Consider the following 23163-nt stretch of genomic DNA (forward strand, 5'->3'; position numbering starts at 1 on the left):
AAAGCTTCTGTGTGAAAAACTCCAGGTCCACTGAAATCACCAGAGCTGTCGTTTTAGTGTCTGATCCTTTTCATTTCTTCTCTTTAGATGTTACCTCCTTAGTTTTGGATCACAATGGTTTCTGCTGCTGTGTGACTTTATGCACTGGCAGCACTCCAGAGTTACTAGTGGGAGGTGGCTTCCACCATGTTGGACTGGATATGCTTCAAGTTTACACAACCTGTTACTATAACACATGGAAGGAAGAAATAGCTTATTTTTGGCCCAAGTTAAGGGGAGAACCAGTGGTGGTGGTTCCATTTTGACAAGACACGTGCGTTTTGACCTGTTTGCCATCTCAATTCTTATCTTTTCTGTCCCAAAAGAAATACCTGGTGTCATTCCCTATCTCTAGCTTTGGACATTAAACAGAGGCAAGAATTTTACGTCATTTAGTCTTCAATGTCTCCAAACTAGTACTTCCATGTATAATGCTCTGATTCATCTCACTATAACAGTGAGCCTCACTGAACTGTCGTGATATTTCTGCTGCCACAAATATTTCCCTGAGATTGTGTCAAAATTTGTTGGGAAAGGTGGAAAAGAAGAAGAGCTTCTCTACAAGCAGGGAATATAGAAATAGAAAATTAAATAGAAAACTGGCTAAAGTAAGGGACTCATCCATTCTAGGAAAAAAACTTAGGTATTCTTGAGGGAAGAAAGACTTCTATGTTGTTTTAATTTTGCCTTTCCATAGGTTAAACTTCTGTTTCAAGAATGTTGAGAAAGGGTACTTGTGCCCTGGCTGGCGGGCTTGATTGAAACACTGCTCTGAGTCCTACATGTTTTAATGGGATACCATGCTGCAGGCAGCATCCCTCCTTCCCAGCAGCATGATGCATGCTTCTGTCTGCATCATGGCACGGTGTTCAAAGAGCTCTGGAAGGAACATCTCTCCTTCCTCCTACATCACAGCTGGGCTAGCCATGCTTCAGTCTAGCCCAGCTGGGGCAGCCTGGGCTATGGAGTTGAACAGATGTGATGAAGGAGAAGTAAATGGGGTATCCCTGAATGCAAACCCCTGAGCAGACTGAGTATCGTTCCTAGCACATTTTCTGTTCCTAGCACATTTTTTGTTCCTAGCACTCTTTTCTGGGGCAGTGCTTACACACACAAGATTTCCCACTTGAATTTGTCCCAGCTGCTCCCAGGTGCCAGTGCCACGATGCTGGAGAATAGAGATGCCCATGGCAGGAGACAAATCTGTCCCAGCTGCACTGTGGAGCAAGCTGCCATTTACAAACCTGTCCCTTGTACCCCCACTAAGCTGCTAACACAGGATAGTTGGATGGTCCCCTGAAATTGTCTCTGTCGATGAAGCTCACTGTCTAGATGGCTACATGATGCCTTTTGCATTATTTCAGAATGTGGATTTAATTAGGCAACTGCCTTAGTGTACACACATCAGCTAAGCAACTCTTGTCAAGAGAGCTCTGCAGAGCGACTAGGGGCCCCTATGGAGGAGTTGCCATGTAATAATGAAACGAATATGAAGAATCCAAAAAAGTAGCATTTTCTGCAATCCTGTACACAGAAAGGCAATGAAATGCTACATTCCTTGCAGAACTGATGTGTTTTATCTTATTCCCTCCTTCGAAAGTAGGAGAAAAATCAAGAAATAGTCAACACAGCTGGGCTTTTCTTTTTTTTACTTGGAAAAACTTGTTTTAACCATCAACTTTAGCAAATTTTGGCAGTTACAAACCTGTACACTTTTTTTTTGTTGTTTTGTTTTTATAGCAAAAGAACACAAGACAATACTGCCAACAGCAATTATGAAGGAACAATTAGTTTTCGGATGAAGGACTATACCCACTTAAAAGTGATAAACCTTCCCTTTTGCATAAGGTTGAATTTGTTGTCATTGGAGAAATGACATCTCTTAACACCTACTTGAAATGGCATAAAAATCATATCTCTAGTTTTTTGTGCAAAACACATTCATTTAAAAAAAGTCAATAAAAAACATCTTCTTAAAAACAGAAAAAAGTTAAACAAAAGAGTTGAACCCAAAGGAAAGTTACAGTACATTTTGAAATGAGTAAAAAGTTTTCAAATCTAAAAGTTTTTTTTTTGTTTTTTGCTGTTACCTTAAAAGTTTAAACCAACTTTGATGACTCTTTAGAATTATATCAAACAAACAAACAAACAAACAAACAAAAAAAATTAAAGCGACCTGATTGGCATCAAATATCTACAAAAGCCTGGTAATTTGAAACCATTATATACATTATTTTATAAACTTCTTTTTAAACACCAAAACATACATCTTTTACAAACCAGCCTGCTTGCAACAGGTAAAATTTACAAGACAATCTTTTCCGATACAGTGCTTTAAAGAGAACTGCTTTCACTCCTAAACATCTTTGTCACCTCCTGAAAAGCAGCAGTATGGGCTTGTTAAATTGTTAAATAATAGCGATTCAGGTATTCTTATGACAGAAGAATGCTACGGTTCTGAGGGCTCCAATCTCTTTCTGTAATACAGTTCAAGTGCACTCTTAACACTGGTAAAGATTACTTATGGCCTTTGTGTAACACGACACATTTGCAATTATTGCTTTTCATTATTACATAAAGAAATGAATTTAATTTCATTTCCTCCCCATCCGCCCATCCCTTGCATGATGCAACTAATTTACTAACTGAATGGCCCTTCTGATAATGGAGATGTTGAATGTCAAGTTTATGAAACACAGGCTAAAAGCCATGGATAATTGGCAATAGTCTAAATTTCTAAGGCTCAAATCACAGTTTGGTGTATTGAGAGGAATAGAGATGCAAACAGGCAAAAAGCACAGTTTTACTATATGGTAAATGACGGTAAACCATCAGAGAATGAACCTGAAGATCACAGAATCATCTAGGTTGGATGTAGCTCTCTCGTTGGAAACCTATGAAACATCTGTTATTACTCAGTGAAGAGCTCCAAAAAATACCAACAAACCACAGATATACTTTCACTACTGGTTTTAAATAGATGTTTTTCCCCATTATTAAGGATGCTACCTTTTCAAATGAAGCTTAGCAGAACTGGTCCAGATCTCTCCCATGACTGCAATTATTATTGGCTATAAGGATACACTATAGCATCCATTTAGCTTTTTCAAGCAGGAGCTCAATGATGGGTAAAGTTTAACCATTTGTCCTGTCCAACCCACATTTCTCTTTACAACGGGATTTATATTGAGCCAAGAGCAACAATTTTTATGTCATGTTCTCAAAGTTTACCACCTGCCTGGCTCACAGACAACAGGCTGCTGCCTCCCCATTAATCAGCATTTCAGTGGCATGCATTTTTTCACTGTGCTGCACCCACTCTGAGTTTCTGACTGGAGAGGATGCCAATACATCAAGGCTAGCACTACTTCAGACTACACTAGAGAATTTAGAGAAGGGTAGAAAAAAGTTCTGAGGAACAAAATTTAACTTTTCTGTGGGACACGCAGAGGGGAAGAGCCTGCTTGAGAGATGGAGCATACAACTTTCTGACTTCAGGAAAACAGTGGAAGTGGGAAGCCTTTGACTCCTTTCAGCCTTTTACTCCAACTGTACATTAAAGAAATCCATGGGATAATTCAGGATCAGACGTCACCAAGCTTTAGGAAAATAGCTTGATTGCCTGGAGATCACAGTACTGTAATGAATCACTGCATTGCAACATCCTCCTGGTTGCCTTCATAAGCTGTGTCCTATAGGAGGGCCCTATAGGAACGCAACTTTATGGTGGTCTTCTAGTGAGGCTGTCCGTTTGGCCCCATGGGAGGGAAGTAATTCTGCAGGTCCATGGTGTCACCTTTGGCCCTTTGCCCTGCTGTAAGATACTGGCTCAGGACAGCAATCACATCCAGTATCTATGGTTCTGTGGGGTTTTTTTTTCCCTTTTTTTTTTTAGGATGTTTATAATGCAAAGGCAAAATAATTAACATATTTAAGAAAGGTACATAAACCTAATTCTTCCTTTTGCACAAGGCCACTTAATGTGGTATTGGCAGCATAAATTCTGTTGTCAGTCACTTTACGGCTCTTTCCATTGCCAGAGTTATCAAAAAGGCTGTCAATGTTCATGACATTCTCTACCTGATCAAAACACTGAGAACACGCACCCTTTTTCTCAGACTCATATACCCCTGGCAGTCAGTGATTTCTGATACGAGCATGTATTTGCATTTTAACAAGTTGGTTATTTCTTTAGTTGTTTCTTTACAAAAAGCAAAGACTGTCTTGATACTAAGAGTTAAAATCCACTGATACTCAAAAGCACTTTATTAAGTCTATGAAACCTGTCCTACAGATGATTCCAAAAGAAAATACCGTGTAGTGGAGCCATCTACAGGAATGTTAATTGAAATACAGACACACAGGATAAGCAGAGATGTGAGGGAACAGAACCAGGGACCTGGCAATGACAGCAGCAGCGATAAAAAAAATCACCATATGGCAGAAAAAGAAATATATATTGGATGGAATAATATGAACGCTAATTCTTATATTAGGTTATGAATGTTGTTATCTTTCAGGCTAGAAGACTGTGGCTTGTCCATGTGGAGCCATAATTGAAAAGAAAATAAAATGGTTCGGATTAACAAGAGAGATGTTAATATGAAAATCTTACTCCCTAAGAGGTATTTCACCTTGAGATCTGCATTCAGGTCTTATAATTGTCAAACAGAGCCAGAAGAAAACCAGAAAGGCCACAGAAGTACCAGGATTCACAGAGGGGCATCTGTTTAAAGACGGATTAGGCCTATTTGATTTGGAGGGGAGGAGATACTGAGGTATAGAAATCATGAGTGGGACAGAGAAGGCTGAATGGGTGATGCTTGGCACCTTCCCAACAGCACTTTAATAAGTAGGCGTTCAGTGAAATGAAATGGCAACAACATCATAACAGAAAAAGTACTATACATTGTATTTATGTATATTTTACTAGTAAAACTCACTACCAACAAGATATTACTGAGGCAACAAGCTTGGTAAGAAACATTGATTATTTTTTTTTTATTTTATTTTATTTTTTTTTTTGTATGGCAATTGCTAGGCTCCCATGGTGTTTTCCCTCATGACACTTTTGATATGTCCCAGTAAAATTTTGATATCGGTATCTCAGGCTTACTCAAGAATTTTCACTACACTTCATAACTAACTGGGGGCTCGAATAGAACTAATCTCATAATAGATAAAAATGTCTCACACCAAAACTGAGTAGGAGCAAACCTCATGTAAACTGCAGCCTGATGCTAAGAGAGTGTTACATTCTTGGAAAGTCATACCATTTTTAAAAGTGCAGCTAAATTTGCAGCTTTGTTTTTCAAACTCAAATGTTCCTACTCTTGAAGAGACATCAATCTAATTGCATCTGCTTTCTGGCAACATAGACTTCATGAACAATGCAAGTCATCCTCTCTCTGTGCCTCTAGGTTTGCCAAACCATTTCATGGCTTATTGGCAAATCCCTCAGTTCCTTGCAATCGCGATACAAATTTCCATATTTTTTTTCTTCTTGAAAACACAGGGGTAGTAGCAGGGAAAAGGGGCTGAAACATACCATGAGCACATTCAGAATATATCACTGTTACAGAAGCATGTTTACTTTGAGAAGACCAAGGGACATTCATAAATTCAATGGACAGGAACTATTTGCAGACAAGTACTTGATAATACTTGTATGTGCAGTACATTCTTTTTAGAAATTCACTCAATTTATTCATGTACCTGTATAATGAGCTGTTTTCTTGTGAAGAATTGCTGCATGATCCCAAAGAAAATTTCTACACCAATCTTTCACAGCTATATGAGCTATTGGAGGGAAGCAGCAACATATTGTACCTACTTTGAGAATTTTAGAAATCCTGTTTTATTAAAAGTGTTACAAGCTGCAATTATTTAGATTACATTCTATAAATAATTTCTTTATGTTGGGGGCAATTTCTGAATAAAAAAGTCCTGTATGTCAAGAAATGACCCACAATTTAATTCTGGGTGAAACTCAAATTAGTCAAGAACACACCCTGAAATACAACTGCTGAAACTATCCAGTTAAGATGTTTGACCAAGAGACAGGACATGGAAAGCAGCAGAGGAAACCTGTTAATGAATCTGTTCATCCACAACAACGATTTATGTATTCAATAGCTTTTCAGAACGACTGAATTATGCCATGGAAGGAATGGAAAACTCCAGCAGTAATGCAAACTGCAGACTCACATTCACTGTATAAGGTATACATATGCTGTAAAATGCAGTGGTAAAAACATTTTCATAGCACTGAGCAACAGGTATGCACATTCTGATTTAATCATTGAGTGAAAATCCCATATTTCCATAATGCACTTAGCTGCTCTGGCCAAATCATTGTGAAAGGCCATTTACTCCAATCAGGCTGAGGGAAGCATAAAAGCATAGAGATGCCATGGTTTTCCTCATCCCACAACAATATTCTGAAGTCTGCAAACAACCTCTGGAAGTCCTCATCCTATGAAATCACACATCCAGCTGAAAAATCTAGGGCCAGATCATTGGCCGCAGCCCATCCGTGCAGTTCCACCGACTGAGTCAGTTTACAGCAGCTGAGGACTCATCCCGTAAACTCTAAGGATGGACATTTGCCAAATGACATTAAGCTAACGATTTGAGGTTACAGAAGCGTTATATGCAACTTAATTGCAACTCATTTTACTGCAATAATTGTAGCATGATGACTGCTGTTAAAGAGGTGATCGCCCAAGCAAGGAATTTCAAAAAATTCAGCAGTGCTTTGTAGATAGTTAGGATTCCCGATGTTTTCAAATACATGTTCACATTCCACACAGAAGTCAAGGGAGGCTGTGCAGCTGGGGAAAAACTGGGACACTACTGAGCCAAACTCTGACATTTCTAGTCCTCATGAGTGAAGTTATGCACACTCACCTGACATCAGGTTTTAAAAAATGGCAACCAAAGTAGGCCAGTTTGGAGTAAATATATGCTGTATATATGTTGCTCTATATGCACACCAAGTAGAATAAAATGCTACGTAACAAACAAAAGTACAGATAAATATTTATGAACAAATGACTGGTCACTTGTCTTTGACAGGTCAATTTGTAAATGCTGTTTTTTCAGCCATCTGACGTGTTGTACATAGCAGCCTCAGCGATCAATTGCTTTCGCTCGTTTGCTGACATAAAATTTCATGCAACAGTGCATCTTGGAATGATCCATACCAGTTCCTTAATACTGTGGGGAGATCATAACACTGTAACACTTTTAATAATACAATATCAAAAAAAAAAATCAAACTTTGGGGGAGAGAAAGAAATTATTTAGCAATTATTGTTTCCCCCTGCCTCAAAAGCTGAGTTTTACTCTTGGTAATAAATAGAAGGTACATACTCTCCAGATTGTCTGTAACAATTTTGTGATGTATAATACTTAACACAATTGGTCTCTTCCTGTCTGCACATACAGTATCATTTCTGAACAAGTTAATAGGGGGTTATATTGTATTTTTGCCTTGCCCAATATATATAGATACACCTTCAGCAAAATTTCTTCTCAATATTTATACTATTAATTGGACCAAATGACAAAAAAAAAAAAAAAAGAGGAGGAAGAAGAAGAAGAAGAAGAAGAAGAAGAAGAAGAAGAAGAAGAAGAAGAAGAAGAAGAAGAGAGCTTCCTTTACACTTGTGTCTGATGCTGGGTCTCCACAAATGGAATGTGAACATTTTCTAGGTTGAGTTCCTCCACGCTTTCATAGTCACTCATGGCTACTTCGGAGTCATCAAAGCCGCAGCTGGCTGAGACGTCAGAGGAGGAGGCATCTAGAGAGTTGTGCAAGGATAAGGTCATCTTACCTGCACTAACGTTTTCTGTGTTCTGGCTTGGGCCAACAGCAAAAGTACTAAATTCATTCCCAGTCTGAGACCCTGTGGTGTCCGTCTCATTGGGGAACTGGTGAGGAGGGAGGTACTGACTAGGGTGGAAGTGCGGCCGTCGCCTGCAATCAGGGCTGAGCGTACTTGCCATTGAGACTGGCTGTGAGGGCGGGAGGGTTTCATATTGGTCCGGATAATCCTCTGGAAGAGGAGGTGGTAACTGGTCCTGGCTTAAAAACTCCTCTTCGTGAGGGGGAGGATAGTCGCTGTCAATGTCGTAGCCACCAAGGTAGTAATCTGTTTCCAGCTCTCTGGTACTGCCGTGATGAGCTGAGCCTCCATCTGCCGTCTCAAAATTGGGCACTTCCTCAATGTCGGACAAGCGAGCACTTGGCATCCAGTCAGAGGTATCCCAATGATACGCTGCAGCAGGGAAGAGAACCACAGCACTTCGTTAGGATGGGGCTGCGAAAGAGAGCAAAGTGTCCTGCATGCACTTGCCTCTTAGTCCTCACAGCACGTTCAAATCACAGCATGCGCCACAGGCCATCGACACAGGTCAGCCATGCTCTGACCAGAGGGGTAGGGGAGAAGAATGAATTGTATTATGATGCTAATGCAACAAGCAAAGAAACAAAACATGGTTACTCTCACGCATTTTGCTTTTTAGGATGCTACTGGGTTGTATTAGAAACTATGAGTCCAAGAAATCAAAATGACAAAAATCTCTGAATTAATGCTTTTCACAGCTAATTGAAAAAATCTATAAATGCAGTCAGCATGCTTATGGTATTACATCTAGTCTCCCCTTCCACCTCCAAAGACTTCGTTTCAAGAAAGAAAGTGTGCAAGCAAATAATCTGATTGACTGAACGCTGGATCCTGAAATAAAAAAGGTGACTGGCCATTCTCATGCAGCATTGGAACCCAACAGAATTCAAACAAAAGAGGACACATGAAACAGCTCAAGAAAAAAACAGATCAAGTCAGTGCCCTGCCCACCCCAGCCCAGTCCATCAGGCAGAAAGTGTCTCAGAAAAATCACCTCTGTTGTAGTTCTGTCCTTGATCCATAACAGACACTGTCAGATACAAAGTGAAAAGTAAAAACTGGTAACTTGGAGCTTGTTACCAGCATGGTATTACATGTGAAAATACAAAACTCTGCATGCATATTTCTAAAATACAGCTGCCTTTGTGTCATTTTAATAGGATTTTTAATTGTTCTTTATTTTAGCGTACAAGATAAGCTTGCCCAGTCAAATGCAGACATACATAAAGAAATGATTATGTCGTGTACTATATTCCTTTTCTATCATATTTTAATTATTTACCCTCACTGAACAGATATGGAATTACATTAGAGCTGGAATTCTTAATACAAAAAGGGCTATCCACCATCTCTATGGTTTATAATTGCAAAGTACATTTCTCTCTCACTTGTTCACTTTGAAACAGAAAAATAAGAATCTACCATTCTCAGGGCCGGTTCAAACAAATCTGGGCCCACCTGGGCTCAGATACCATGGTGATGGGCACGGTATAAGAACCTGAATAGAATAGAATACAAAGCCATTTAATGGGGCTGTCAGCTACAATGCCCCGCAACCCCATACCCACCTCCCACCTGCACTGCCATGCTAGCCAGTGGGGAGGGAGGCATTCCAGTATGGAGAGGGTGCAGGGATGGGGAGAGAGCAAGGAAAGAGGTTTTATGTAAGACAAGAGCAGGGAATAAGCTGCAGCGTTTTCTAGATGAGATGCTCTTGTTCAGCCACATGTTATTGGGCTTCATGCAAGAAGTCACTGGGCAAGGTCTCTGGACTGCGTTGCTGGAGGAGGTCTGGCCAGATAAATAGATCTTTATGGCATTACAGTACTTAACCTCTGGAGCTCACAGATGAAGACAGAGAAGACTATTCTCCAGGCCTCCGTCTACTAACACCACTCTTGCCCTTGCTTACCACCATACGGTGCATGTGGTGGTGGTGATTTCTTCGTTAGCTCATTAGCCAGACAGCTTTCTACCTGCTCTGTGTTAGCCTAGGGTGAGGAGGGTTGGGGCTACTGCAGGTTTAGCAGCAGTGTCTGAACCGGCCCTAACCACTCTTGTCCTTCACTTCTCTCTTTTTTGTAAAGCGTATTTTGCTGTCTTTCGGTCAGTGTAATGACATTGCACCCGAGACGTGTCAGGTCCCTCCGAGTTGTGTGGTTTCAGGATCCAGGAGAACCTCACTAATCTGCTGACTTGCATAACCCCTGACAACTCCCTGGGGAAGGAGCCCCATCCTCCTGCAGCTCTGTGGCAGAGCATGCAAGATTCTTAAGTCTCATATAAGGAACTGGGAAGTGGGCAAAGCATTTTCAGTGACAGCCTCTTGAATCTGCTGCCAGGCTGGCTTCTTCTGACCTGTAAAGCATGATGGGGAGCCAGTGTGTTTGCTTAAGCTTTTCTTTAGGAAAGCAAGGCCATTTACAGTGTCTGTGGTTTCTTTTCAAGGTTATTTTCTTATTTTTTGAGTGGGACTTCCTTTTTTAATTAACCTTGGCTACTTCATTTATTTGATAATGAGAAGAATGGCACTCTTAAACTTCAGGAAATCGGTAAATATACTATAGACAAATACTCGTGCCATCACTAGATAGGAGTAAAAGTGCTTTTCAAAATTACTGTGACATTGGGTCAAGAAAAAAACCAGTCATTTTACAAAAATAATTTACTTGATCATCCTTAAACATTATGCAGACTGGATTAGCTGAAGTCTGCAAAACCTGTCTTAAATTTGCTAAAGACAGATGAAATTTTGGACTTGTGGATAACTTGAGTTGATGTTGACATTTTCCCAAGGATAAATGTTGCGTAAGTAAATAGAAGTAATGTTTATCTACGATACATCACATTTCCTCAGTGCTTTATGGAAGAGGAAAATAGTGATATTCCTGTTTTACAGGCAGGGAAACCAGTTCACTTGTAACATGATGTGCCTGAGGCTACCCAAGAGGTCAGTGGCAGAGCTGAGTGTTAGGTTCTTAGACCCAACTGCCATGCTTTATTCAATGGGTGCATCAACCCCAGGGGACAGGCAGTGAGGCTGCCTTGCTACATGGCATCCACGGAGTTGTGTCTACACATCTTCTATTTGATAGTGTTACCTGGGAGACACCAGCCACCTGCCTATCACCACTTTGTTCCTCTCCATGTGGTCCTGTCAGAGTGCATAACCCAGCTCTACTGCTGCCTGGGATACTTTACAGCCTTCATGTGTCTTCTTATGCTTCCCAGTCTCTGCAGCCAGGAAAATCTCAATAATTTGGCTCCATTATCAACCTAATCATTTTTTCTGAAGGCAATGGGAATAAGCAAGCAAAACCATTGACTTGAACAGAAACAGGATGAAGGCCTTGACACCTTTTCTACCACCTGCAATTTCCCACAGATATTGTGTGGTACATCCCTCTGGTATTTTCATGTTTGCTGGTGAACATGCTGATCTACAAAACCCAATCCCTGCCACAGGTTTGCTGGTCAGTGTAGATTAGTGAGGTTCTGCTGGAATGTTTCACAATGAAAACAGGAAGCATTGTTGCATAACAAAAAAGAAAAAAATTTAAATACCTTCATTTTCTATAGTGTCAACTACATTGTTGACAAGCTGTATGACAGTCACTATGGAAGCTTGCAGGGGAGGGAAAGCAGAAAATAAAGGGAGGGGAAGGACAGCTTCAGGTTAGTATTTAAAACACACATCATATGTTACCACAATAAATTCTCTCAGACAGAACTGACATTGGTAAAAAAAAAAAAAAAGGCTGCTGACCAATGCATGATTTATGCAGTGGGTTGCAGGACATTTCATTTCAGATAATCCCATACATTTTCAGAGTGGTGATAAATTCCAAACCACCATTTCCAGAAAGGCATATGAGATGATGTGTATCACCTCATAAATTCAAGCAGACTGGCCAGCTGATTCAATTAAACAAAGCAGTATCTTGTCTACCTGACACTAATTTCGAATTAATTCTTGCTTAAAGGTCTCCAGAGACGGTGCCATGTGCTCCAATGGATTATTATCTTTTAGACCATCACACCATCTGAAACGGTGCTAAGCTCCATCTATTTCCTAAGAGGAATGTTTTACTTATTTACTATTTGTGCTATGCCATGTAATACCTCTGGGATGTTAAGCAGTACTGCTATAATTAGGAGGACACATCCAAGTAGGTTTGGTTCAAATTTTGATCTGTGTTTGACAGAATATTTTCACAAATGCTTTGTGTGTTCTCTGCAGGTTTTTCATCACAACATACTTTTCCCTTGAAATAATTAATGTAGAATGTGCAATTGTTTATCTTGGAGTCCAACAGGCCTACAATGTGTGCTCCTCTAGATGGTCTGCATTTTGGACCAATTAACACCCCTACCTTTGAGGACCTGAAATAAAACCCACCAAAACCAGAGTGAAAGCTCTGGTTCAGTGGGTACTGGATCCATCCCTTTTCCTTTGTCTTTAATTATGAGAAAACCGATTGCTTTGGAGCACGCTAAGAGGGAGACTAGACATACCGGGCAAGACATACTTTTTTGTTTCACACAGCCAATAGACTTAGAGGTCACAAGAAACATGTTAACAGCAATGTATGTTGAGTATTTTGACATCTTTGTTAAATTTTGGGCATGGGATCAAGGATCTCATCCAATTTCGTCAGTCCTTCTGAAGGGTTGGCAAAAAGAGCCTTGATAAACCAAAGAAACCATATTCTATGTCAATAGTGAGCTTGTTTATGCCATCAACAGCACTGGTAATTGTAAAAGGGTACAATTGTGTTGGTTAATGCATAATAAACATTATGGAAAAATAAGTGACTCCATGTAATTAGCTGCTACATGGCTGGGAAAAGAGATGGAGTGTGGCTGTAAACTCGAAGAGAACAACCAACAGTGAAAAGCAGAAGGTCAAAAATCAAGGTCAGCATAGCCTTCATTGCAACTAAGGGTTGACTCTGGTGGGAGCAGAGCAGAGCATGTTCATGGAGGGAGGGAAACTTCTACCCCAGGCAGTTCAGTACAAGGCAGTGCTCAGGGGTAAAAATTGCTGTCAGCAGCAGCAGTTCCTTGGACTTCCCAGTACAACCATCCATTAGCCTGCAGTGAAACAATAACCTAAAAATACACTTTTGTCATGTCTCCTCTGCATTCAAAATAGCTTGCCATGGAAACCTATAACTTGCCTTTGAAGTGACTTCTCCAAGTATTACTGCTGAAAGTGGGCAACTTCTTTTAAAAAAATTGTGGCTAGTAATTTTTGTTTTTTGATCACAAAAAATACTGCTAACTACTCTCAGCGAGACTGGGGGAGCTGAGCAATTTAAATGCAATAGAAATAGGTGAAAAAAAATAAAAGTAGGTTCAAAATCACACCCCAAAAGGGTTTGCATGGTGAGACAACCCCTATTCAACCCAGCAAGAGAAGGCTCCAAACATCATGGAGAGGGTGAGTGGAGGCCACCTGCACCTGATACAAACGGATCAGCATAGGGCTGTTCACACCTTCAGCAGGATGCATCCCAGTGCTTCTCTGGTGGATCACAGGTTTCCCCCACTGGAAGTGATTAACCAGTTTCACAAGACAGTGTTGGCACAGTGATTTGAACACATGGCTAGCCATGTGAGCACCCGGCAGCATTGCTCTTGGCTTTGGAGGAAGGAGTCTGGAGAAGGAGCAGCCTGTCCTGTGCCCCCAAAGAGTGTGGATGTTGAATTGCATTTGTTGTGGTTTCACTGACAACCTTTTAACCTTTGCAGGGATGTGAGGCACAAAGAATTAAAATGACAGGAAGAGGAAGGATTTATGGCTTCAAGAGGGATATCTGTCATGTACATGTATGTGAGAGCGCATATGCTTACTTATGTTTGTACTTGTATTTTAGGCTCCTTCACTGCAAACTTTCCCTGCTGCTGCAAGAAAACCAGAGCATGAAGTCTTGCACTGACCTCTGCAAACCACTCATATGATTTAAGTTTCTTCCCTCATTCTCCCTGAAGATATGGATTTGTTTAGACCCTGAACTAGAATTGTTATCTCTAAAGGCCATATTTTAAATGCAGCTTTCACAAAAAATGAGCGGGCCAGAAGGTCCAATCCAGCTTCAATGGGTACTGTGTCACTGATTTAAATGGGGGCAGGATCAGAGGCTTGAAAATTTGGGAGATACAAAAAGTAACCATGTACAATAAATGACCACCAGAATAATTATTCTAAAGGTAATTATAATATAAATAGGTATTATTTAAATAATAATAATTCTAATAATTATTCTAAAAAACACTAAAGGGTTTTTTTTGGGCACCGGGGCAGAAAAGCACTGAGAAGCTTGACAAAAATACTCATGATGCTTCAGCCACAGCTGAACCAAAAGGAACTGCAAGTGCACTTTGCTTTAAGTGCTTTTTTCAACATTTAAGAGTACCTAGGGAAGAGCTGCATGACATGACTGAGGAACTGAGTCTCCAGACAGTTCATTAACTGGCGGCTGAAGAAACTAAGTACAATTTCTTTGTGCTAATCTTTTTCTGTATATCTGAATGAGGCTTTCCTGACATCCATCATCCCTCTCTGGCAGAAACATCTTGCCTTTTCTCAGACCCAATGCTCAACATACATGGGCTGTAGGAACAAAGGTTTGCTCTGACTTTGTAGGCCTCTTTCAGGCTGTGTATGGTTCTGCCCATGTCACCCACTGAGATAATGATGTAGGACATGAGAGCGGGCGATGAACATGCACCGAGCAAGGATTTAATGGTGCTGTATTGTTCGCTGAGCTGTGATTGCCAGGGAAAGGCCAAGCCACCAGGGACTGGCTCATCCACTCATTGTTGCTGCTGAGCACCAGCAGAGTTTTGTTGGGACCATGAATGAGACCTGGCAAACGGTACAGAAATTCCCTTTAATTTGACTGATGAAACATGAAAGTCATCCTCTTCTAAGAGGGAAAATGATAGAAATTCTACAGTTTCACTTGCAACATATTAGTCAACTGATATCTTGGCAACGTGACTCTGCTTTATCACACCTCTAATACACTGTAAAGCTTGGTACTGATACAACATCTCCAAGCATCAAGATTTTAATTATGCTCCTATAATTTAAAAAATGGACATAAAGTGAGGGTTTGAACCCAGGACTTTCTGACTTCTAGCATCATTGAAGTGTTTTCGAGATGTCACCAAAATGTTTTTAGTAATATTAGAAAGAGAGTTAAATAGTTTTGTCCCCAGCATAATAAAGATAAAACCATTTCTTACCATTATCATCACCGGAATCAGACTGGAAGGAGCTGAGGGACTGTACTTCAGAGTTGCTGCCTTTATTACTTCCTGCAAAACAGGTCACTTCTTCAGCGTCATCAACCCCTTTACCTTCATTGACAGCAAAAACAAAGCAAAATGGTACTCTCTAGGTATGCCAGTTTGTCTATTTATACCATGGAGCCATTTAAATCCTGCCCACAAGTAGCCTTCTATTATTCTTGTCAGAATCAAATTATTTCCTTCAGAGGAAATGATCTGTTGGTCAAGAAGGCAGCTGATAAAGATACCTAGACTTTTAAAGTGTTTGAAGTTCAAAGAGTCTTTCAAGTGGCTGACACCACTGTAATCAAGGAAGAAACATCTGTATGCAGTATTGCCTTTTTAGATGACAGGTAGTCTCAGCAACAAAGAAAATGATGACTGAAAAAATGTGGTATAAACATCTTATACAAGAGATTACAGTTAAATTTATCTTTCCTGTTCATTTCCTAATTTGAAAGCCTCATTAAAGGCTCATTCAATGCTCAATAAACTTATTGTGCATCTATTTATTCATATCAGTGGCCCTTGGATCAGATTTGAATGGCTCCACCACTGACATATAATAGATTATGCTTCAATTTACATTGCTTTTCATCAGGGACATTCAGTCTTGGCAACTCTTCTACAGTTCAGAAATGTAACTGCAGCCTATATAAATTCTAGTGTAATTAAACACACATGAATAGACACATTCAACTACACGTTACATGAGTGATAATAAGGAGCACAAAAAGTTATCCTCCATAGTAAGCACTGAGATAGATACCTGAGCTAATTACAAATGAACAAGCTCAGGTGCTGCAAACCCGTAAGTACAGCTCTCCACCTGCTAGTTGTAGATATTTCTACTCAGCATGGGGCACCTCCATACAGAAAGAGCTGATTTGTTCCTGCTGAGAAGCAGGGAATGTAGTAGATGGAGCGAGCGCTGCAGTAACGAAGCTGCACTGCTTTCCACTCCTTGACAGCTGAGGTCTGTCTCCATGGTGTGGCCTCACGCTGTGCAGAAATTCATATAGATACCAGCAGTGTCTGCGGCAGAAACACCCAGGAGAATATAAAACAGAGCACGTATGGGGGCTGGCATGCTGATACTTTCAATCAGCAAAACTATATTTAATGGTTAAAAAGGTCAACCAAAACACAACTGTGAAATACAGCCCAAAGAAATGAAAATTCATTCCTGCTTTTCACTAGAAGACCTTAGCCAATGTGCTGCCTTAGATGAAAATGTGCAGGTCAGGGCACAGTGCCAGATTTCTCTCTCCTTTCCTCAATTCCTATTGCCTAAAACTACTGGACTATGAAAGTTTCTGGATCATGGAGTTGTATTTGATAGTTTTGGTTAAGGCTGTGTTGCAGTGGGGTTGAAGATGTATCAGGAAAAACTACTAAAAAGAGAAAACATCATAAAACCCCCCCGTATGCTAAAATGAACATCTCGCAGACCATACGATACGTTCTTACTTGCAAGGGTAGACAATGTAGGGCTGTAACTCTGTCCCAGCAAACTGGTATTTCCTGCTGTGACAGAATATGTGACGTTTGCTGCATCTCCAGCAACTTGTTCAGGAATGGAGGAGGCACTGTGTTATCAGGTGAGAAACCATCAGACCACAGCAAGTGTGAGGATCAGAAATTTTGGATCACTCTGAATCTGAATGCAGATGGGAATGGAATGGACTGAAACTGATCCTGTAAGTAGTGAATGATTTTCTGCTTAATTTCATAGACACTGGGAGTAGAGAATATTAGTTCATTTGTCCCTGTTGAAAAACAGGAGTGCTTCTTGCAGAAAATTTAGCTGCCCCAGGAGACCAACTGCCCAAACCTAGCAGAGTTTATATTTAAGAATTCTGCCCCAAGTTATTTTTTTTCCAATAGAAAGATGAATGCATTATATCACTTGAAGAACTAACGCTCAGAGCACTTACTCATAGGTGCTTTGTAAACAAGTGAAATAAATGTGTTTAGTCATACTTAATGCATAGAAGTAAAGGTCTTGCACACCTAGTTTAATTATAACCTTTTGTGGCAGATGCATCCGCCCAATGAAAGCAGAGCTTCTTGGCTGCTGAAGTGGAGCAGCTCCTGACTGCCTTTGCTCTCAGGGCTTCCTGGCAGTTGGGGCCTTTGGCCAATGGGAGCTGCTGTTGACTAGGTCAGATTGGGCCCGGGTATCAATGGAGTCCCCTGGGGGAGCCATTGGGAGCTTGTCCCCTGGAGCAGCAGCTGCGGTCGAGGAGTCTCCCCTGGGGTCAGGATGCCGCCCAAGGAAACTCCTTGAGGTGACTTGGGTCAGGACACTGCCCTGAGAAGGTCCTCAAGGTTGACAGCCCTCACTTGTCAGGTGAGTGAGAGAGAGTTTTGGGTTGTCCTTAAACCTTAGGAAGATGTTCTGTTCTCACGGACATTTGAACCTGTAATTGAGTAGTTGCAAAGGGCTAGTTAATTGTGTTGACAAAAAATTTTTAAGTTTTGGTGGTTGTTTATTTGAGAGCCTCCATAACATCTTTCAAATTTAAACCAAATCACTTCTTGAAGAAATGTAACAATTGTAAGTGTATGAGGTTGGAGCATTAAAAGTACCTGTGCCCCTGTAACTCCTGCACCCTGAAGGCAACCTTTACTTACGGCAGGGAAGAGAGAGACTAGCATGCAGCGATACTTACTTTCCATCCCAGCATCCCACGTGCTTTTCCTGATGGAGTCGCAGTCGGAGCGACAGGGAGACACGGCGGGCAAGTTTGGAGCCACGCTGCACACCACCACCCCCCGCCTGGCTGTCAGTATTCGAGGGGACTCAGGATGAAACGTTGTCATCTCCTGGTGCTCCACGCCAAGCCCATCCACTATCTTGTCCAAGTTATTCCGTGAGTCACTCTGGAAGCATGGGGTATAGGCCATTGGCCTCACCGGGACCTGTGGAGGCCCCACCTCTTGGTAGATATTTCTACTGTCTCCACTGTTCCTGATGTTCTTGAACTGGATGCCATTGCTCTTGTTGAGCAGGGCGGCAGTAGCCGGATCCTGTACAAGTGTGATGTTGTTGCGGGAATAGTTCTTCCTGAATACTTTCTTACGAAAGATGATAAAGAGGACGATCAACACAAATATGACAAACAGGACCACAGCTATTCCTATCAGCTCCTCCTTGCCAACGTATGAATGCCCAGCTTGTATATTGGGAACCACCACGGGGCGAAGACCACAGTATTGCCCCACATAGCCAGGGGTGCAGTTACACAGAAATGAACCAAATATGTTGACACAGGAGCCACCATTTTCACATTCTTCTCTTTCACACTCATTGATGTCTTCTTCACACCTTAAAAGAAGAAAAGGTGAGTCTGGACTTTGGAGAACACCTAGCAAGCAGCCCTGCTTATATATGATGATTTATCTTGTCAAAGTGGTACCATTACAGTTAACACCTTGCTGGTACTTGGCAAATGATCTTATAATGATCATAGTATTTAATGATATTTCATTTTTTCTACAGCTATTTCATGGCTTTTTAAGACAATAAAATGGAAACATCAAGAAGGAACTAAGAGTTTAAAGCATCTGACAGGAAAAGGCTCCTAGACCCTAATGAAGCTCACTGAATGTAACAGAGAATCTCAGCCTTCTTATACTTTTTTTTGGACCATCCCATTGGATTCAATACAAAATATTAGGGGAATTCAAGGAAAAAATAGTTGAGAAAAAATAGAGTAAAAAAATCAGATAGTACTCATTTAAGAGAAGATATACTGACTGTGTAAAATTATTTAGGGCTGGAGATAAAATGAGCAAATATTAGAGAAACAGGGGAAAAAAAGGAACCTTAAAGAAGAGAATTGGAAAGAAGAGGTGATCAAAAAAAGGCACAACAAAAAGTACAAACAGTAGACAAACTAGATGAGAAAAAAGCATGTTGATGGGCAGGTCAGAGGATTTTGTGTTTCCACACCAAGTATATGATCAAGGCTGGGATTTTAAAAAATGAATACAATAAATTAGGTTTTTATGTCAGGTCTAAGGTGACGAAACAATGGATCCATTTTCAAAAGAAAGATGACATAGCAGCTTCCACACGCTTTATGGGATTGCTCAAAAAGGCTCTAAGACTTAGGTGTGCATATCTCAGTGAAAACTGTCTGGCGATAACATCCTGAAAAAATAATTTAGGAGGTCAGGTTCAGAAAAGCATTTCTGAATGCAGGCCTCATGGATTTCTATGCTGTCAACAGCTTATACTTGAAGTAAGCACTAATTTGTGGCTTATTTTTTGCTAGGTGAGTCATAGCTTTTGGGTACAAAATGCCTGATCAATAAAAAACCCCATCACTGAATCAAAAAGCTCCTGTGGCCCACCTGGAGAGGGTCACTTACGTTACTCCTGTCAGGCCATTTTTGCAGTTGCAGATGAAAGCGTTGCCGATGGGATCGCACGAGCCTCCGTTCCGGCAGGGATTTGGGAAGCAGGCTGTGATCTCTGACTCACAATTTCTTCCCGTAAACTGGGAGAGGCAATTGCACTGGTAGCCTGGGAGGTGAGGGACACAGAGAAATAAATCAGAAGTCTACCACTGTATCTGCCTAGAAGCAAGGGGACCCACTTGGCTACTTTACTCCAAAAAATACATTGTACTCTGGGGGAAAGGGAATGTTTATACTCATTCTGGTATGCCTGGTCCAAACTAATGTCAGTAGAGAGTTTGTTTATCTGGGATGTCTGGACAATTGGGGTTCATGTCTACAACCAGGGACCAGAGGAATCTCTGCAGCCCAGACCATCCCGATCATTATGACTCAGATAAGAATAAATGCCGTCCATGATCAACTCTGGTCACAAGAAATATTGTAGATCAAGGATGCATCTCCAAATATTTTTGAAAACACAGGCCATATTTGCTGATAGCGGCAGCCCACACTCCTTTAGGAGCTTAAGTGAAGAACAAATAAATGAGCTGAGACCTTTTCCACATCTGCCTTTTAGAAGGAAGACACAGCAGGAATGTGAAAGCAATAAAACACTTGGTAGTGATACTTTCCACTTTCATAAAGCGCATCATCCAGGCATGAACTATAAACTTCATAACACCAGATGAACTGGGCAATGCCAGCTGTAATCGGAGCTGATTATGTGCAGTGTATGCTATTAAGAGACTGATTAATTACTGGCTGCAATACATCAGACATAACTCCACTCAAGTGGAGGGGGACCCTGTAAAGGATCCAAGTCCTACTTCCACGTTTCTTGCCAACAGAGGAGCAACATCAGAGTAAGAAACAGTTTTTAAACCCATCAGTTTGCTCTGCCAAGTATCAAGTGACAAATCTCTTTTTTTTCCTCTCCTTGTGATTTCATATGGCACAATGCCATTAATAAAAACTTTATTTAAGGTCACAAAGAAATCCAGTGAGGCAGTGCGTCTCTTTATATTGTGAAGTGGATATTGAAATATGAGTGCTTTTTCACTTAAAAAGAGCAAGGAACATGTAGGATGGAAAGACTTCTAGATTAGAGACGTTGAACTAGCAAAATTTTCCTAGACATCTGTAAAAACCGTTAGCTGATTTTTTAAAAAACTACTTACAGAATCCAAATGCCCCAAGAAGATGTGTAGGCAAGGTTCAAGATCCAGTTATGGGGTTCATATACTTACTGAATATAGCATATTAAGCAAGTGGAACAATGAACCTTCCTGCCATTAATATTTCTGGAGTTAGAGCTGAAACAGTTGAATGCAACTCAATTCAGTGTCAAAATTATTGGAGATCAAGCTGATGTAGCTGAAATATCATCCCTTAGTGGTGAGCATTTTAAATGTGTTTTTTAAAACTTTCTGTATCTATATATCTGAAAAAAAAAAAAAATGCCACTGTTCTAGGAAACATGGCAGGAATTTCCAGCACAGTTACAAGGAAAAGAATTTCATGGAAACGATATGGTAAAGCCCAGTGGAGGCATGAGGCAAAAGCAATTCTGCATTAAGGCTCCCACATATTTTATGTCCTATCCAGTTCAATTCACCTTGTTCAGTTACTCTAATTGAATTCTTTCATGAGGACAGGCTTTAGAGAACAAACTTGGAACCAGACTTGCTGGTGTATTCAGTCAAGAGTCCAATTCTATTTAACTGAAGATAAATGAAATAGATGCTCAAATAATCATGCTGTTTTGCTGTCCTGCTACAAGAAGGGAGATAGAAGCACTGCTGTTTTCAGGGTTACAGAGTTAAGAAGAGAAATGATTTGACTTTGGGGATTCCTAAAAAGCAAGTTTGGTCAGCATCGGCAAGATGGCATTACTTTTTGGTGTCTTATACATATCTCACTCAGACTATGTGAACAACTTTCTGGACTTGTAGAGATCTGGGTCTGAAGAATTACAAAACTGTGACTCCACCAGGCATTGCATTTTGATGCCATGCCTATGATAGATTTATTGGTAGTTGGCAAAATAGCTGATACAGAAATACTGTAGGTAGAAATCACAGCATGAATAAATAAGGCTGTTTCAGTGCTTTTATGACTGAACAGTGCTTTTATGACTGAACAGTGACATCTATAGTTCAAAAATTTGCAGTAATGTTTTATATATTTTCATGGTCTCAATGAGTTTAAGTGAAATTAAAATGTTCAATTCAAATATAAAACATTCTATTCATACATATATGTTGCCTTATATAATAGCAGAATAGATATGTTGTATTTGCTAACTGTTATTTTAAACCTATATAACTTTAAAGTGACTTTAAAAACCAACTTTCTGTAGCTAAGTTACTAGTTGCCAATCATTTGTAAGATAAAGCCTTTGAACCACTTTCTTTTCATGTCTTCTGTTTGTTTCAGCTGTTTAAGTTCTGGGTTCTCAGTCTGTAACATTCTGTTACATTTACTCACTGCAGAAAATTTTAAGAAATATTGATTTGGTAAAAAAAATAATCCTTTTACCACTAAGTATAAAAGGAACATGGATTTATTAATTATTATTGTTGCCTATTGTTTATATTAACTTCACTTAACATTTTATACTAAGACAAGATTAAACTGAATGCTCTGGATGGGTCAGAGCTCTATCGGTCAATGTATGAATAAGACCAAAATGAAAAGTATGCTTCTGAAAGCCTACATTTTTGGTTGAACTTGATTTAATCATGCTGGAACACAGTCAGATATTAGAAGACTGAAGTATTCAGTATAGATTTTAAGTCTAGGGATCAAAGTTAGAAATAAAAAAGGCAATAAAACAAGACAGTATTAAATGACATTTATCACTGACTTTTCCTCCTGTTGGAAGCACTGCCATACACCTGCCAACTCTGAGCCACTGGCAAAAGACACAGAACTTTCCCGTGACACACATGCTCAAGAGCTGCAGAGCATTCACCCGGGAGGTCTTCAACACAGCAAAGCATATGTCAAAATTCATGGAGTAGGGAAGTGAAGAGCTGATACGATGGCTCAGTACACAGCATATATTGACTCGGCCAGCACACTTGCCAGACCTTTTATGATTCTCCAAACCTCTGAGTAGAGGTTGTAATTTTGCCCGCTACTGTGCATTGTAGCCTCATGGTCGTGGGCAAAGTGTCATCATAAAGAAAACCTTTTTGGTCAGGAGTGCATCCTAGGTCTAAGAAAGAGTTTTTCTTACACTTTTAATTTAATATCCAGGTAAGGTATCATGCATTTCTTCCCATCCATTTAGCACAATAATAATAAGCAAACTTCCCATGTCCAACAACAATAGAGCTGAAGAAAATGCTAAGTGCCCTGTCCTTTCAGCAGGGCATCAAAAAACTCTTTCAAGCAATGGAGGGCTTGCTCTTGTTCACAATGAAGGCACTGGAAGTCTTGGAAATTCATCAACATTTGAGATCATACAGTCCATCTGAGGTCCCTCCGAGAGATAAGAATA

At 40.3% G+C, this 23163-nt stretch overlaps 1 protein-coding gene across 1 annotated transcript in view; it reads right to left on the reverse strand.

Moving 5' to 3' along the window:
• Positions 1-1671: 1671 nt before the first annotated feature.
• Positions 1672-23163, reverse strand: part of FAT3 (FAT atypical cadherin 3) — a 416111-nt gene continuing 394619 nt past the window's right edge. The window contains exons 23-28 of the mRNA XM_074860296.1: positions 19629-19782; positions 17924-18579; positions 15204-15317; positions 11514-11573; positions 8944-8979; positions 1672-8321 (exon numbers count right to left, since the gene is read on the reverse strand). Coding sequence (XP_074716397.1) covers positions 7702-8321; positions 8944-8979; positions 11514-11573; positions 15204-15317; positions 17924-18579; positions 19629-19782 — 1640 coding nt within the window. The 3' untranslated portion in view covers positions 1672-7701. The remainder of the gene's footprint in view (positions 8322-8943; positions 8980-11513; positions 11574-15203; positions 15318-17923; positions 18580-19628; positions 19783-23163) is intronic.

The sequence above is a fragment of the Strix uralensis genome, chromosome 2, assembly GCF_047716275.1.
Source record: "Strix uralensis isolate ZFMK-TIS-50842 chromosome 2, bStrUra1, whole genome shotgun sequence".
In the NCBI taxonomy this organism is placed as follows: Eukaryota; Metazoa; Chordata; class Aves; order Strigiformes; family Strigidae; genus Strix; species Strix uralensis.